This window comes from Rhinolophus sinicus, linkage group LG06 (assembly GCF_036562045.2).
Source record: "Rhinolophus sinicus isolate RSC01 linkage group LG06, ASM3656204v1, whole genome shotgun sequence".
Lineage (NCBI taxonomy): Eukaryota > Metazoa > Chordata > Mammalia > Chiroptera > Rhinolophidae > Rhinolophus > Rhinolophus sinicus.
Window position 1 is genome coordinate 164,443,967 of NC_133756.1, and position 18,016 is coordinate 164,461,982.

At 56.1% G+C, this 18,016-nt stretch overlaps 2 protein-coding genes across 7 annotated transcripts in view; both read left to right on the forward strand.

Moving 5' to 3' along the window:
• The window catches only part of OSBPL5 (oxysterol binding protein like 5), a 56,906-nt gene extending 53,751 nt beyond the window's left edge, over positions 1-3,155 (forward strand). For all 6 annotated transcript variants that reach the window (XM_019755662.2, XM_074336900.1, XM_074336898.1 and 3 more), the window contains 2 exons: positions 549-651; positions 2,236-3,155. In XM_019755662.2, coding sequence (XP_019611221.2) covers positions 549-651; positions 2,236-2,374 — 242 coding nt within the window. In that variant the 3' untranslated portion in view covers positions 2,375-3,155. The remainder of the gene's footprint in view (positions 1-548; positions 652-2,235) is intronic.
• A 1,815-nt stretch (positions 3,156-4,970) lies between these two features.
• LOC109460342 (uncharacterized) lies at positions 4,971-15,409 on the forward strand. Its single transcript, XM_074336902.1, has 9 exons — positions 4,971-5,155; positions 6,889-7,012; positions 7,420-7,548; positions 8,539-8,650; positions 9,331-9,404; positions 12,085-12,213; positions 12,788-12,813; positions 13,237-13,510; positions 15,180-15,409. The coding sequence occupies exons 1-9, from the start codon at positions 5,069-5,071 to the stop codon at positions 15,320-15,322; spliced, it is 1,098 nt and encodes a 365-aa protein (XP_074193003.1). The 5' UTR covers positions 4,971-5,068; the 3' UTR covers positions 15,323-15,409.
• Positions 15,410-18,016: the final 2,607 nt, after the last annotated feature.

Sequence of the window (18,016 nt, forward strand, 5' to 3'; positions counted from 1 at the left end):
CCCGCCCTCCCTGCCCATCCTCCCAGGGGCCCTGCAGGGGCCTCCCGGAGCCCAGGGGCAGATGAGGGGTGTGGGAGAGGCGGGGACTCCCCAGCCCTGGGCCCAGAGGGTGAGGGCTCCTCCCGGGCAGCTAGTGTGGTGTGAGGGGCAGAGCTGGGCAGTGTCCATCTGTCTGTGACCCTCAGGTCCCACACCTGCCTCTCTCCCCATGGCCGTCACAGGCAGGAGTGCGTGCGTCTCCCCAGCCTTGCCCCACACCTGCAGTGGAGAAGCCACTCTTGGCCATTTTTTGGCCCAAAGCTTATGAGAGGCCAGCTGAGCCTGGGGTCCCTCCTAAAACATCCCATGTGCCTGTCCCTCCCTTCCCTGTGTCATTAGCTTTGTCCTGAAGGCTCCTGTGAGATGGGGTGGGGCCCTGAGCTGGCCATGACCCCGGGACCCCTCACACTGTCTCCCCAGACATCCTAGTTCATCCTCGATTTTCCCCTCCCACTCATCCCGTGTCCCCTTGTCCCCTGGGTGCTGTGACTGGCGGCCGGCCATCCCAGGGAGCAAGAGTGTGTGCCCTCGGTGTGGGAAGGAGGCAAGGCGGCTGCAGGCGCTGCACGAGGCCGTCCTGTCCATCCGGGAGGCCCAGCAGGAGCTCCACAGGTAGGCCTGGCGCTGGGGCCCAGCCAAGCTGAGTCAGAGAGCGCAGGAGAGCCAGGCGGCATGTCACTGGGAGCTGGAGCCCTCAGGGCTTGCACAGGGCCTGGGTGTGGGTGAGGCAGGAGGAAGACCGCCCGGGGTCCTGCCCGGCAGGAAGTTCTGTCTGAAGTTCCCTGTGAGTGGCTGTGGTGGGTGCTGGGTGGACAGGAGCTGGACAGTGTGGAGGGTGCAAGGAGCCCAGCGGAGCCTCAGCGGCCCCTGGTGTCTCCAGGGTGACTGCTGTGCTCACTGCACCCTTCATGGGAGCCCCTCAGAAAGGGCTGGGTGAGCCAGCGCATGAGCAGGGCAAGTCTGAGAGGCATCTCTGTGACCGTGGTGGGGGGGCCCTGGGGCCACGGGGGCCCTCCATGGGCAGACACCCCAGAGATGCAGCAGAGCCATAGTTTCCAGCTCCGCTCCACAGCCCGGCTCCTGGTCAGTCCCGGCTGCAGGACTCTCTGGCTGTGGGACCTCTAGCTGTCATGCCTCTGTTTCCCCCTCTGTAAAATGGGGTGACAGCGGTTTCTCTGGGGCGGGATTAGGTAGCTGATAGCCTCTGGGCTGCTTAGGAAAACCTAGGCCAGTGAGAAGGCCCAGTCATGCGCTGGGACTCACCCTTACTGACACTCCTTTGGAATCATTGTTACCTGCTCCTCTGTGAGGCTGTGGGGAGCACCAAGAGAAAGGGAGCTGCCACCTTGAAGAATGGGAAGCAATGCGACCTGCGTGGTCAGGGAGGGCTTCCTGGAGGAAGGTGTATGTGGGCAGGGCGGAGCCTGCAGAGGGGAAGCAGGTCAGGGCTGACAGTGTGGGCGCCACAGTAGGGCCCATGCTGGGAGAAGGGTGAGTTCAGATGGGGCCCTGGGCGCAGGGAGTGGGAAGCTGCCACCGAGCACCCTGGGAGGAGGCTTGCTGCAAGGCAGGTGGCCGGGAGGACAGCCCCCGGCTCCTTCAGCCGTCCAGGCACATGGTGTGTCGGTCAGGGCAGGGGCGTGAGTTTCCTCAGGCTGCCCCAGCAAAGTCCCACAGAACGGGGGGCTTAAACCACAGATGTTTATTGCCTCTAGTCCTGGAGGCTGACCCCCGAGGTCCCGGTGTCGACAGGGCTGGTTCTGAGGCCTCTCTCCTTGGTGTGTAGACGGCCATGTTCTCTTGTGTCCCCACAGGGTCGTCCCTCTGTGCGTGTCTGTGTCCTAACTCTTCTTCTAAGGATACTAGTCACACTGGATTAGGCTAATCACCTCATTTTACCTTGATCACCTCCTTAAAGACCCCACCTCCAAACACAGTTACCTTCTGAGGACCTCGGGGTTAGGGCTCTACCATATGAGTCTGGGGGACACAACTCCCCATCACAGCAGGGGTGGGAGGGGGGATGCAAGAGGCCCAGCTCCCCAGCCCTGACCCCTTCTCCCTGGAATGGGTGCCAGTGCCCTGGGCTCCCTCCCCTAAGGACCCCCACCACTTGCCCCACTGTCCCTGCAGGGAAGCAGGGTGTGTCTTCCTGTCTGGCTGGCCTGGCTGAGCCTCTGTACCCTGTCCTTGCAGGCACCTCTCGGCCATGCTGAGCTCCTCGGTGAGGCCCAGGCAGGCGCCAGCCCCAGGCCTCATGCAGAGCCCCCGCTCCTGGTTCCTGCTCTGCGTGTTCCTGACATGTCAGCTGCTCATTAACTCCATCCTCACCTAGGGCCCTGTGGGGTGGCGTGACCATATTCTGCAGAACTCAGCCGGTCCCCCACCCCTCCCAGGCACGAGCACTTTCAACCAGCCCTGGGGAGGCGGAGAGCCACCGAGAGCACAGCTGCTGTGAACAGAGGGGCCCACGGCAGCAGGAGGACAGCAGGAGGGACCTGGGGCCACCCGGCTCCTTTTGGGGAGGCGCTGGTCTGCCCTGTGGGGCCCTCCGCCCAGCACCGGCCTTAATGCTCAAGCCAAATGCTGCTTTCATCATGCGACACGCTCCCTGGTCATCTGGCCTCATCATTCCCAGCCCAGCTTCCACTTGGGACTGATGGAGGCAGGGGGATAGGTGTCCTGCCAGGATTGGACAGTCACTCCTCGTCAGGGGTGAGTGGGAGAGGGGGTTGAGGAGCAAGCCAGGAATCCCCAGGGGTCCCCAGAGTCTCCTGGGTCCTGATGCACAGACTGTCTCTTCCTGAGACCCTGCCCATGTGGCCCTGAGTGGGCCCTGGTGGGACAGTGGGGCTGCTCCGAGCGGGCTGTGGAGGTTTTATTTTGCCATTGTGCTGTTTGCTCGGGCGACCAATATATACCTGTGGAACCCGCCCCACCTCCTCCAGCCTGGCCTGGACAAGGCGGGATAGGCGCGTGTGTGTGCAGGAGGCTTGGCAGGCTGAGGACGGGGCCAGGAAGTCCCAAATTGGCCACTTTGTCCCACTGATGCGTCGTCTTCTGGTCTACACTTTTTTAATAAACGCAATTGCAACATCTTAGGGTGGCACCAAGCAGTGTCTGGTGTCGGGCCTCCGTTCCTGTGTCAAGTGCCATCTGTGTATGTGTGTGAGTGTATGTGTATGTGTATACCCGTGTGTGTATGTGTGTATCTGTGTGTGTAAGTATACGCGTGTCTGTATCTGTGTGTGTGTGCGTGTGTATGTGTGTAGTGTGTGTATGTGTATCTGTGTGTATGTGTAAGTGTATGTGTGTGTATATGCGTGTGTAAGTGTACATGCATGTATGTATCTGTATATGTGTGTGTATGTGTATCTGTGTATATGTGTGTCTGTATCTGTGTGTGTAAGTGTATGTGTGTGTATGTGTGTGTACGTGTATCTGTGTGTGTGACCACCCGCACACACAGGTACACACAGAGCCTTATTCTGTGTTGCGGTGGTACCCTCTGAGCTGATTGCCTCATTTTCCCGTGTTTGTATCCATGTTCTTGTCCCCCCCACCCCCTCAAGTTAGGGACGTGTCTATGCTCCATTCCTTGAAATAAATGACACACATGTTGCATATTGTGTTCTTGGGGGACTTCTGGAAACAGTGGGGGTCTTCCTAGGGACACACTCAATGCCAGTGGGGGGCATCCTGCCAGCCATCAGATGAGCCTGCTGGTAACACTTCCGGGAGCTGCCCAGGCTGTTGGGGGCCCCAGGACCATTTCCCCACCAACCACCTCACCGGGCACTGCTGTCCCCAGTCACGCTCTGACTTCCGTTCCTGATACTCATAGCCTCCGGGCCAGAGTGGCAGGGCCAGATACTCAGGGCCAGAGTGATTGGCCTGCCTTTGCTGGGACAGCCCAGGATGTCCCTGAAGGAGGGGGTGGGGCAGCTGACTCCAGACCCGCCCACACAGCAAAGGGAGACGCAGTTCAGCCCTCATAGCACATGAAGGATGAAAGTGGGCAGAGGGGAAGAGGTGGGAGAGTGTCCATGAGGGGGCACAAGAGGGCACCCAGGGTACCACTCCCTCCAGGCCTCTCCACGTGGTCTCCAAAGCCCCAGGACAGGATGGGGCTCAGACGGGGGCCTAGGAAGGGGCAGGCAGGTGCTGCCATTCCAGCCCTCGTGCCCGCCTTACGCAGACCGGACTGCGCCCCTGAGGGCAGTGCCCTCAGACTGGCTGTGGACTCCCTTGTGGAGGCCCCAGTGCTGGAGAGTGGGTGCCTCCCCCAACTGGTCGTTTTCTGCATCTTGATACCATGATGAGCTGCCCTGGGCCCTTTTCCAGCCGGAATCGTCCACGAAGCCTCGGGACGCCCTCCAGAATTCACTTTATGTCCTTGGCGTGCAACAACTATTCTAAATCCTCAAGGAAAGAAAGCGGAGTGGGTATTACCCCATAGGGACAGTCGGGCCGTGTCCAGATAGGTGCCAAGACTAGGCTGTCAGGGGAGGGAGCGTGGGGTGCGTGGTGAGGGGTGGAAGTCTGTGATACCCTCCCCTCTCCCACCCCCTGAGAGCGACAAGTGAAAATTCTGCGGTGCTGGAGGCTGCGTGGATGGCCATTCCGGGGACCTGACCCTGAAGTCCAGCCGGTGGCCTCCGCTGTGGAGACGGCCTGGGCTGAATGCAGGACGTCCTGGTCAGCGTCGCTCATCAGAGGTGTGGCATCCGAGTGTGGATTCAGCAGCCGCCACAGTCACTGGAGGGAAGTAACTGGGGGCAGGACACTAGGCTAACACAGGTGGGCTGACATTGACTATAAAAGGCAGGGAAGGGGCGGGGACTAGAAAACAGCACGGACCACACGTCAAAGTCGCGAGAAAGGGCGGGGACTAGGTTAACAAATCGGGTTAGACTGTTGAAAAGGGGCTGGGAAAGGGCGGGGACTACGCGCGGAAACCATCCATCAGCCCGTCAGTATCACTTAAGACTGAGCTTCGGGACGGTCTTTCTGTACGCGATCCTGCTTAATGAATTGGACTGCCAGCCGCCCGCCGGCCCCGACCCCGTGTGCCATGGTCCTGCTCCCACCGCTGCTGCTGCTGCTTCGGGCTCAGGTGGGTGGGCGGCGGGGGAGGGGGTCTCGGGCACCGAGGACGCGGAGAGCCGGGGAGGGGGCAGAGTCCCGGGAGCTCGTCCTGAGCGAGGCTGGCGCGGACAGCGGGACCCTCGCGGAGAGACCCGGACTGAGCCTGAGACCTGCAGGCAGGAGGGAAACCGGCGCTCCTGAAATGCAGTTTTTTTAAAGCACTAGAAAGAGAATTTCCTAAAGCTGTTTAAAGGTGTCCGGAGGGAAACCCGCAGCGCTCCGCACCCCTCGGGGCCCGAGCACCCGAATCCCGAGCAGGTCTCGGCTGGGAACTCCTCCCTCACTCCACCGGGGCCTCTCAGCACCCCAGACTCGGATGCCAGCGGGCCAGACGGGCAACTGTGAGTGCCCCCTGGGGAGCGAGGCGGACCTCAGCTCAGAAGAGAATCTGGAACCCATGAGGGTGACGGGAAAAGCTACGGCCTCATCCTCAGCTGCCTAAACGTTAGATATGAGGTGGGGGAGGGGACAGGAGGGCCGACTCCTCACCTTTCAGTTCCAAGGAAAGGAGCTCCTGTGTGGTCGCTCAGCTCTCACTGCACAGACGGGCGGCCTGTGGCTCAGCTCTCACTGCACAGACGGGGGCCTGTCGTCCTGGGCCAGCCCCAGAGGAACCCGCCCTTCAGGGAGAGGCTGAAGCGCTACCTCACGGCGCACAGGAAGCTGGGCGCCTGCTGTTACCCCACGTTCTTCTCCGGGAAAGAACAGCACAACTGCTCTGGGACAGACGAGAACCTGGGTCCAAGGCCGTCAGCATCCAGAAGGAGAAGGTGGAAGACGCCAGGGAGAAAGACGGGTCGTGGCTCAACTGCCAGGTGGCTTTCAGGACCAGGGCTCTTACAACACTGAGGAGTGATTTTAGGCGACGCCGTGCCCTCCACTGCTGGGCACCGACTCAGCGAGGGCGGCCCCTCAGAGAAGTCCTGGCTGCGTCGTCCCAGAACTGAGCACCCAGTGTCCGCGACAGGCGTCCAGCTCACCCAGGGTCTCGGAGCAGTTACTCAAGCTCCATGGACAAGGGCTGAGCTTTCTGCACGAGCCTGGGATCCATTATGACAAAGGAGGGCCAGAGCCCGGGGGACGAGACGTGTGCCAATGGGACTAGCGTTGGAAGAGCTTCTTTTATAAAGAAAAAACTGGAGCCGGGGGCAGGGTATATTTTCTCCTGAGGATATCCACCCACCCCCTCCTCCTCTGCAGACCCTGCCCCTTTGTGCTTCCCAGCTTATTGGGGCGGCTACTGTCCCACTTTCTGTGCTTGGCCAGCCCAGATATGTCTGCTCTTGTTGACTTTATTGTTACCAAATTCTCTTCCCTGTGACACATTCACCCCCAAGGAGATGGAATGAAAACTGACGCCTTTTCTGATCCCACATACAGAGCCACTTTGCTTAGGGCCTCCCCGAGCCCAGGCCCCCAGGCACAGGCTCAGGGCAGCATTCGGGGCCCTACAAGGTGGGGTGTGCCCTGCAGCCTGGGCATTTATGGTGAGGAGCCCGGCTCTCCAGGGAGATGGTCTGGGATGGAGCCCTTGACAGGTCACCCGAGCTCCTGTAAAATCGGGGTTTCAGTAGTTGCGGCTCTTGGGCTGGCATTGGGATTAATTGAGCTGTGACTTTGCACAGCTGAGAGCAACGCCCATCACATCAGAGGGGACCACACAGGTGAGCTACGAATAAAACGTGTCTTGTCCTTTTCCAGCTGACAGTCACCACCTCAAATGACTTGATTTCCAAGCAGAGCCCGGGGCCCCCCAGCCTGACGACTCAGTGCGTGTTTGGCGAGTACTGGACTGCCAGCCACTGGTGCAAGTGCTGCCCGGCCGGTGAGTCCCCACCCTGGAGATTGGACGGGATCCATCCCTGGGCCACTGGGCTTGCTCATGCCCTCTGGCTGCACAGTACAATAAATGCGCATCTAATGCGGTGAAAGCTCATTCCCAGCCCACCTAAATCCCACTAACTAACATTGCATCATGGAGACTGACAGAGCTGATGAGGTGGGAGATGGCCCCAGGGAAATCCTTCTGGAAGGAAGCACTCGCCTGCCCTCAGTGAGGGTGACCAAGGAAACTAGTCCTGGCTGAGGGGAGTACTTATGGGGAAGTGAGGGGCAGGATCCCGTGTCAGACCCCAGGGGCCTGCAGACGGAACCTGGGCAGTGCTCACACGGGGGACCGACCCAAGGTGTGCGGGGGCGGGATCTCACCACAGCGCCCCACCTCTCACGCAGGCTCGTATGTCAGTGAACCGTGCAGGAGCCCGCACACCTTCGGCAGGTGTGTGAAGTGTGACAGAGGGACGTTCACAGCGTTCCCCAACGGCCTGGATTCCTGTTTCCCCTGCGCCACCTGTTCCGAAGGTGAGTCTGTTGCACAGGTACCTTCCTTGACCTTGAAACCTGCAGCCCTTGACCCCGCAGTGGCCAGCCAGGAACGTGTCCTAAACAAGTCGGTAACGTTGAGTCTAAATATTTAGCTGCAAGGATGCTTGTGTTTAGCCTGAAATTTTAAGAAAAGGCCAGGTGCCCATGGACCCGCTTTGCGTAAAGAACGGACGGGGCAGTGACAACACACAGGGCTGACCGTCGCTGCAAACAAGTGGCTGCAGAACTTCTGAGGATGAGAAAAATTGTTCCTAAAGTGTTGTGAGCATGAGAAAAAGGGACAGAACACACAGGAGTTACACTGTGATTCAAAATCCTAAGCAATTTCCCCCCTTTTAAATCATTTTATTCAAATTGCAAGTTAGTAAATTAAATTTAGAAAACTTGAAGACCCACAGAAAAGTAATAAGATAAACATCACCTGTCTGAGAATAAGGAGTTTGTATTAAGAAAAATTTTTAAACGTGTAGAAAAGTTGAAAGAATAAAGCAGGGGCACCAATGGCTTTTTTCCCAATGATGAAACAATGCTTTGTGTCTTATCACCTGTATGAGGGGCCGTGTCTAGGAACCATTTGAAATCAGCTGCAGAGTCACAATATTCACCCCGAAACACTGCAGCACCCACTTCCTAAGAACAGACATGCTCCCTGACAGAACCAGGTGCTGTGGCCACATCCAGGAGAAGGAACAGTAATTCCCTAACGTCCAGTCCATCTGCACATTTCCTGGGACGCAGTGAGCCAGCACCCGGGTCAGGTGTTTACCTGGGGAGACAGGTGTGGGAAGATGTGGTAGGATGTGCACGGCAGGGTCTGCAGCGCTCACCAGACTGGGACCGTCCCAGGGCCTCCGCTGAGGTCTGGACCCGGGCCACACGGCTTCCATTCAAGTGACCATAGTGGACCCGTTTCCCCACATCACAGAGTGCGCCCCTGGGGCTGACCCAGTGTTTCCTCACCTACAGACCAAGAAATGGTGGTGGAGTGTACATCGACCAGGGACAGGATATGCCGGTGTAAAACAGGCCATTTCTATGAGCTCCCGGACTTCTATGAATTCTGCAGACGGTGCAGCACGTAGGTGCCATGGGCGGGGTCACAGGTGGCTGTGGGCCTGGGCTTGTGTGGGCTTATTCTTTAGGAGCTGACAATAGTGGGACGTGGGACTCTCCCCGGGTGACCACAGGCCGACACCAGCCCGAGACTGTTCCCACTCCAGCCTCGTGGCCCTCTTTTCTCTTTCCTTATCCCCCCCAGGTCCATAGACTCCTGTTCATCTTCACGTTATTTCATATTTGGGCAAATTCTATTTCACATGTTTCTTTTCCTTTTTTCTAGAGTTTTCTGATTGCCTCTCCCTGTTTCAATGCATCACTTGTCTTTTTCAAGCCTCACTTTTTCCGAGCTCTCCTCCACCCTCTCTGTCTGGCATCCGTCATGGAGCTTGTGTCCCTGGGTCCCCAGCTGGACTCACCACTCTCCAGGTCAGCTCCCAGCGGTCAGTGCGAGTGGCCCTTCCCACCCTCCTGGGCTCGCTCCTTCGTTTTGCTGGAGCGTATCCTGATGTCACACATGGGGGTGCTGGAGATGGATGATCACAGCACACACTGCTCCCCAGATGTGGGTTTGAGGGAAGCGCCCCGCTGCAATCCCGCCACAGAGCCCACTTTCTGTTGGTGACAGTGTGGACCCGGGTGCCTGGGGCCCTGGAGAAGGCTGTGGGAACAGGAACACAGAGTGCCTTTCTGTCCCCCCAGGTGCCCCACAGGGAACGTCGTCCTACATAAATGCAACTCTACGGCAGACACAGTGTGCGGCAAGCCTGACCTGGGTAAGAGACGCCCTGCTATTTCATGTGTATTTTTATTGAGATGAAATTCATGTATGAAATTAACCATTTCAGTGAACAATTTAGTGACCAAGGTACCACCCCCTCTGTCGAGTTCCGAAACACTTACATCACCCCAAAAGGAATGTCAGCACCCATTAAACAATAATAGCTCCCCACTCCTTCCCCCAGCCCCTGCCAAACACGGGTCTGCTCTCTGTCCGTAGAGTTTCCTATTTGGACATTTCATACGAAAGGACTTGTAGGACGTGGCCTTCGGTATCTAAGGGTGGGATAATATTTTTGCATAAATGGTGTTGGAGAAACTGGACATCCACTGCAATGAAGGAGCTGGACCCTTACTTTACCCCAAACAGAAAAATCAACTCAAGATGAATCAAAGACCTAACTGTAAGAACTAAAACTCCTGGAAGAAAACAGAGGAAAAGCTTCATGACATTAGATTTGGGAATGACTCCTTGGCTATGACACCAAAGGACCAGGCAACGAAAGAGAACCACAGACAAGAGAGACATAATCAAAATAAAATCTGGGCATCAGAGAGTATACAGTCAACAGAGTGAAAAGAAAACCCATAGAACAGGAAAAAACCCACAGAACAGGGGACAAGGGACTGATGTTCGCAACGCGTAAAGAACTACAGATCAACTACAACAAAAAAACTAACCACCCGATTTTTTCAATGGAAAGGAGCTGGAATAGCCATTTCTCCAGAGAAGATGTTCAAATGGTCAACGAGCCCGTGACACGGTGATGGTCACTTTGCATCACGACATTAGGGGGATGACATCACCACTCACCAGGGAAATGCCAATCAAAGGCACAGTGACCGACCAGCTCTCACCCCCTTGGACGGCTACTATTAAACATGTTTTAACACACACGACTGTTGGCAAGAGCAGAGAGAAACTTGTGCCCTGTTGGTGGGATGTAAAATGATGATAGACTATGGAAAATACGATGTGGTCCCTTAAAAATTAAATGCAGAATTACCATAGGATCCACCAATCCCACTTCTGGGAGTGCACCCCAAAAGAAGTCAAGTCAGGGACTCAGATATTTGTACACTCATGTTCGTAACATATTTTAACAGGAACTGCGTCACGTGACCCCCTTGGGCCTCTGGTCATAGGTCTGGTTCTCCAAGATGTCTATGGAGGCCTCATCCCATAGGCCTGATCAGTTATTACCTCCACTTCCAGCCTCTCTCCCCACCCTGGAGGATGGGGGTGGGGCTGAGGGTTCCAAACTTCACATCATGACCTGGTCTTTCCGGCCATCAGCCCCCAGCCAGGAGCCACCAGAGCTGCCTCATTAGAACAGAAGCCACTCCTGTCACCCAGGAAATTCCGAGGGACTCAGGAGCTGTATGTCCGGAGCCAGGAGCAGACACCTATGTACACACGTTTCTTAACATTTCACAGCGGGACTTTCAGCGCTGACCGGGCAAACCAGGCCTCGTTGGTCGGCAGAGACCCGTCCTGGCTCAGCCACCCCGGCCGGCCAGCGCGTCCGGATGTCCACCTGTAAGAGGACTGTACCGGAGACACAGCCTGACACAGGACATCCCTTCAGAGTGGGCATCGAGCATCACCACCTCAAACACCCACGTGGCCAATGAATCTTTCGGGCCCGTCTGAGAGCTGCCACTGGCACCCCACCCTGGGGGAGGGAGTCAGTCCTACCTGCCCTCAGGTGTGCCCACCTGGAGCAGCCTCCTCCCCTCCCCACCCCCACCACGTGCTGGGGCCCAGCCCCAGGAAAGGCCAGGCCCGGCTGGCAGAGGCCTGCTCACGGGGCCTCCTCCCCAGGTTGGCCGTGTCTGCTGGGCCAGCGAGTGGAGATGTTCATTTGTCCCCGCAGTTTTCCAGAGATGTAATTGACATCGGCAGTGTCAGCATGAGGGGTAGGGCTCGGTGACCTGACTGACATATACTGGGACATGGTCAGCGCACTCAGTTTAGGTAACGTCTAGCATTTGCTACAGATACAATAGGAAAGAGGAGAGAGCGTTTTTCTCCTTGCGATGGGGGCTCTTGGGCTGTCCTCTCTGAACTTTCTGATACACGTGCGGCAGTGTTAGCTGACCTCACCATGCTGCCGTCCCAGCCCCAGGCTTGTTATCTCATAACTCTGTGCCTTCGTCCCCTCCCTCCAGCCCACCCCACCGCCGCCGCCGCCGCCGCCGGTAACCAGCAACCTGATCTCTTCTGTCTGAGTCGGCTTTGGTTTTAGATCCCACATGTAGATGACATCGTGTGCTGCTTGTCTTTCTCTGTCTGGCTTATCTCACTTGGCAGAACCCTTCAAGGTCCATCCACGTTGTCGCAAATGGCAGGGTGTCCTGCTTTTTGTGGCTGAGTTGTGTTCCAGTGTGAGAGTGAGTGTGTGAGTGTGTGTGTGTGTGTCCACGTGTGTATGTGTGCGCACGTGTGCACACCACAGCCTCTCCTGTCTTCTGTCCGGGGACACTTGGGGGCTTCCATGCCTCCCTGGCTGCTGTGAACATGGGGCGCACATGTCTCCTCCACATAGTTTCCTTCAGCTATTTCCCCAGAGATACAATTGCTGGGTCTGTTTTTTTCTTCCTTATCATGTGGCTGCTGAAAGAAACGGTCCGTTTCTCACCTTACTGTGACGTTTTCTGTTTTCCCCATTTTAGGGTACAGACACTTGCTCTTTGTCTTCATGGCGATCGTTGTCGTTGTCCTGATTTCCTGTGCAATCACACTTTGCTACAGTAAGACACAATATGGAAGTATCTGGGCTGTGTGCCATCGTCTCCGGGACGGTATGTAGCGTGGAGTTAGAGCCACTGGACGGGGGTAGTGACAGCCCGGGCTGCAGGCAGGTCCTGGGGACGCCTGAGTTAGGACAGGGCTGGGCCTTTCCTCCTCAGCACGTGGTTCTCACCAGCTGAGGCTCCTCTTATCCCACGGAACGGCCCAAAGGGAGGACACTCGCCTGGAAGTCACCACAGTGCGGTCACGGCTGACACCCAGGCTGACGCTGAGGGACGGGCATGGCTGGATTTCCGGGTCCCTAATGCATCCGTTAATGGGGTGCAAGCTGCATCTCAGATGCAGACCTGGGCTGGGCAGGGTGTGGGGAGCCTCAGTGGGGAGGAGCCCTGAGCTGCTGGCACCAAATGGCGGCTGGGAGCCCTTGGTGCAGAGCCACAGGCCTTGTGGAAGTTACCAGAAATGTGTAACCGGACAACGGTGGGAAGCGAGGCACCCCAGGCTCATTCCTGCAGCTTCCCTGGCGTGCCCTTGGCTTGGGGAGGGGTGCGATTTCTTCTCAAGACACTGCATCACAGAAAAGTCCTTGCCACCCATTAAGCAGTTTACTGTCTGTCTTCACAGGAAACGGTGACAGAAGAGAAAACACGGTGAGTGTCGTCCTGGTTTCTCATGAGTAACATGGTGCAGGCCCAGGCAGGGCTTCCCATTGGGACTCAGGCCAGCCCAGGAGTCAGGAGGTGGCCCTACCAGCTCCAGGAAGCCGGTACCTGCCTGAGTATTAGCCACGGATTGTCCTGTGGCCAAATGGGAACCGAGGGCCATGAGCTGGAGGAGCCTCTGCTCTGGAGGGTTCCATTCCTGATGGGGAACCCGAGATGCCAAACGGGCCTGGGGGAGCCTTGACTAAGACCAGCCAAACTGACAGTCAGGGCACAGCCGAGGCCAAGGCCGGCCCCACTGGGCCCCTCCGTGTTCTCTCCAAATCCCGGTTGGCATGGGATCCGTGGGCCCCCAGCCTCCCAGGGGCACCTGTGCAAATCACCGACTGAAAGTGTTTTCTTGGTTTTTAGTTGCCTGAAGGCTCAGTGCCCTTGGCATCGTCAGATGGGGACCAAGATGCAGACTCTTCAGTCCCCACGACAGGAAATGTAAGCCTGTCTGAGGACACCTTGGACGTGGTGTCTGAGGCCCCGACCCTCACCAGGAGCCTGGAGAGCCTGGCGGGTGTCGATGGCACACAGGCTGCAGAAGGTGCAGGAGGCCGGGCCCCAGACAGGTCACAGCCTGACCCTCCTGTGTCCTCCCGGGCCTGTGGTCAGGCTGAGGTCCAGATGGATCCGGAAGGTAGGAGGGTGTTTGTAAGTGAGTCTGAAAAATAATAGTAACAGTGACAATGTCCATCCCAGCCAGGCGATGCCAAGTCTCTCCAGGGTTCCTTTAGTCATCAGAGCAACCCCCTTTGGGGGAACCATAGCCTGATTCTAGGCGAGGACCCTGAGTACAGAGAGTCACCCTGCCGGCCCCGCCCACCACAGGTGAGCAGCAGAGCAGGGCCTGGGGTCAGGTGTGCACTTGGCCTCCTCCCACACCTGGGCACCCGCCCTGTCAATCAGCCATCCTGCAGGAGCCGCCCTCTATTCAGGGCTGAGGGGCAGAAAGCAGAGGTGTTAGCTCACTTTGGCCAATGTCACGACTCGCTACAGATTGGCTTAAAGCCACAGACCTTTGTTCTCTCACAGTCTGGGGTCCAGGACTCCAAGATCAAGGTGTCACAGGCTGCGCTCCTGCCGAGGCTCTTGGGGGCGTCTCTCTGTCCTTTTGACGCCCGTGGAGGCTGGAGTCCCTGGACTGAGGTGCCTCACTCGTATCTGTGCCTCTGTCATCACACGGCCCCTCCTGTGGCTCTCTCCTATCCTTGTGGGGACACAGTCATATGGATAGAGCCCCCCCTACTCCAGTATGACCTCATTTTCACTGTTTCCAAATACAGTCACGTCTTGAGGTTCCGGTGTACATGAATTTGGGGGGACACTCTCCAACCCAGTGTAGGAATCTTTGCAGGTCTGCAGTGGGGTCTCCCAGGAGAAAGAGAAGACGGTTACGTGGCTGGAGAGGGAGGGCCAGACAGGCAGAGGGAGCTGCCTATACAGGCCATGGGAGGCTGCAGGGGGCTGGGCTCGGGGACGGGTCCATCCCCCAGATGGACGTGCAGAGCGGCAGGGAGCAGCCTGGGAGAGCTTGTGGTGCCGGACAAAGGACCTGAGACGTAGCCCTCATTGGGGGGCCCCATGCGGGACCCCACAGGTGCCCGGTGGGTGTGAATCTGTACCATCTGCTGTTCTAGCTGGGAGGGCTGTGTGATCCTCTGGGCCCGTGGAGAGATCACTCCACAACCCACAGCTGATCTATGAGCAGACAGACCATGCGGTCCAACAGTGATCTGGTGACAAATGTGGGCAAATAGTGAGTTCGGGGGGGACACTTCATTATGCATTATAGTTGATATTATTTTCACTGTACCTTGAGCGAACCCTGTAACCTCTCGTCCCTGCCGTAACCCTTGGTGGCAAAGTATCTTATCCTTTTTTTTATTGAGGACAAAACTAGGGTGCAGAAGTTCAAGTCACTGAGCCAAGTGTGTTAGTCAGATTAGATGGAACCATATCGTTTTCAATGAAGTCAGCATCTGGTGGGTTAATGGTCCAGGACTGCTCTGCTTCATGTGGTGACTGGGGGATCCAAGCAGTCGGGGGTGGGGGGGAAGAGTCTGGGACCCACCCCCACTCTCGAGGACCTCGGACCCCAAGTGACACACGTCTGTGCCACTTGCTTCCTTTTGCTAAAGCTAGTCCTGTGGCCCCAGCCTCAGTACCTGGGTGGCAGGGGTTGGGGGTTGCCGAGACCACTGCCTCTGCCTCACCAGGGTTAGATACAGACTCTAGGCTTGGCCTCATTTCATTTCCAGTTTCTCGCAAGGCATGGAAATAACCCCTCTCCGTTTGTTCCTTTCCAGCTGCCTCTGAAGCTGTTGTTTACAGCGAGGACTGCAGAGCCCCAATGATGGGGAACCCTCTTCCGCCAAGAACCAGAAGATGGAAGAGGGCTCAGAGCAGACTCCCACTGCCGGCTCTAGGCTGGGTCCGGGGGAATCAGTAAATTGGGTATGGTTTGGAATTTTGAGACTGCTGAATGTATCTTAATTATTTTTTTATTGCGGTGAATGAAATTCACCATTGCAACCACGGTAAATGATTCAGTGGCTTTTACTGCGTTCACAAAGCTGTGCTGCTTTCACCACCATCTGGTTCCAGAACATTCCCATCACCCCCAAAGAAACCCCAGTACCCATTCAGAGGTCACTCCCCGCTCCGCCAATCCTGTCCCCTCACCTGAGCCCACCTCAGGTCCTGGAAAACACCAACCTACTTCCTGTCTCTGTGGCTGTGCCTGTTCCGGACATTTCACGTGAATGGAGTCACATGGCAGATGGCCTCTTGTGTCTGGCTTCTTTCACTCAGAACAATGTTTTCGAGTTTCGTCCGTGTCGTAGTGTGTCAGTGCCCCACCCCTTCTATTGGACCGATTGTGTACACAGACCCCACTTTATTTCTCCATTTAGCAGTCGATGGACATTCGGTTTCCACTTTTTTACTATTGTGCGTAGTGCTCTGTGAACATGGGGTACAAGTTCCCATGTGGATACTCGTCTATGTTTTCATTTTTGATTGATCGTTTTTATTGATTTAAACTATACATATAGGATTTTTTTTTTTTAAGAGTCTCTAACCCAATGTGTCAACACCTTTTCTGACCAAGACTTGCCAGAAAATGTCAACACCAAGAGAATCCAAATTCCTCTACTGGATGGTAATGACGTTACATTTTAAAGACTTTCTTTGTAGAGGTGGTGTGTTTTTTTTCCAGAGTTGGGAAAATTCTTTTGTTAAATCTGAAAATTCAGTTCGAACTTGAATTTTGCCTCTATGTAAAGAGCATTAAGACAGACACTGAAATTGAAAATCACACACACATACACACACACACACGAGTTCGCTTCAGTGCCAGAAGGCCCGGATTTCAGTGCCAGGAAGTGAGAAGCTCAGAAACATTCTGATCTATGACTTTGAAAGCTGGTCTTCATGCTTAATCATTCTGTCATTCTGTCCAAAGCTGGCCACAGGCCTGTTCTCTTCCCCACCCACACCCCTATCCCCCCACTTGTCTGAAGCTGGTCTACATTTCCCCTTTTTCTGAGAATCCCACTTGTCCCAGCACTGGTCAATGTCCTGCAGCCCTGCACTGAGTCATATCTGGAACTTTCCGTTACCTCGGCCGAGATCCCTTGAACCTGCCCAGCCTTGGCATGCCCTCCTGGGGGACCTTGACGATCTTAGGGTCGTTAGGAGGGGCAGGGATTTCTCAGGATGAGCAAATGATTTCAGTCCTTAAAGTTGTGTTTGATTCATTCAAGGCGGTGACATGCAGAGGGGCGCAGTCAGGCGGCACACAGTGGTCCTGGGGGAGTCCCTTCCAGTGACTGCTGCTTACACCCTGTGCGGTCCCCACAGCCACCTCCAGAGCCACCTACCTAGGATGGGAGCTCACGCTCCCCGAGTCCCACATGGGCTGTGTTTGGGGCTTCATTCCTGGGTGTGCTGGCCTGCGATGGGGACGCTGCCTAGGTGTGGGTGGGTCAGCTAAGGGCTGCATTGCGATCAGGCTTCCGATCTGAGTTCCTTCATTAGTTCTAACAGGCAGTTGCTGTGCTTGTGTGTTAGCTTTGTGGAGTCTTTTTAGGGTTTTCTGCATAAAAGATGACGAACAGAGATCGTTTTACTTCTTCCCTTCCAGTTCGATGCCTTTTACTTTTACTTTTGCTTCTTGCATCTCTATTCTGGCCGATGTTTGGCCTTTCTGTGCACGCAGGTGGGAGCAGTACTTCTATGCTTATTAAGGCTGGAAGAAGAGACGCTCCCTTGTGGAACAGCAGTGGGAGACGTGATGAATCCTGCAGGGAGAAGCCGAGAGAGGTGGCTGCCATCAGCCACACTGTGGGGTCACCCTGTACTGTCACCCTGTGGTCATGGAGGCTCAGAGAGCATATGTGACAAGCACTGACTCGTCCTCCATGGACACCTGAGTTGTGTCCACCTTCTGGCTGCTGTGAATGATGCTGCTATGAACATGGGGGTAGAGATGGCTCCTCGACACCCTGCTCTCGGTTCTTTTGGGTCTCGAGTGGAATGAGAAGCAGCTTTGCCATGGCAGGGCCTACGAGGCCCCCCTTGATTTCTTCCTTGGGGGACCAGCTCAATCAAAGACGTCCTGGTGAAAACACTGCCTCCCGCCCAGGCAATGGGGCTGTGCTCTAGAAGGAGCAGGGCTTCCACTCAGCTCCAGCCGAGCCGACACCAGGCCGCCCTGCTCCCACGTGCCTTCCTTAGTCTGCCTGTCCTGCCTCCTCTCCCATTGCCAGGCCCTGGCACAATTGTGTACTTTACACCGAGACTTCACGCGTTAGTTACTCGATGGTTTAGCCAGCGGCACTCAGTGTGGTACCCAGTGGTGTGGAGGACTGGACACGTGCAGGGTGCTTAGATGAGCACGTGGCAGGAGGTGAGGATAGCACATGCTTCACTGAGGACAAATGCTCCTTCCAGGTTCATTCATTCTGGTCTTCCACCCGTGCTGTCATTAGATGACTGCGGTCAGACACCTCGTGTTACAGAAGGACTTGTGTCCCCCCTTCCCCTCCCACATCATATGTTGAGGTCCTAACCCCCAGGCCCTCAGAATGTGGTCTGATTTGGAAATAGGATCTAATTATCATATTTGCAGATGTCATTAGTT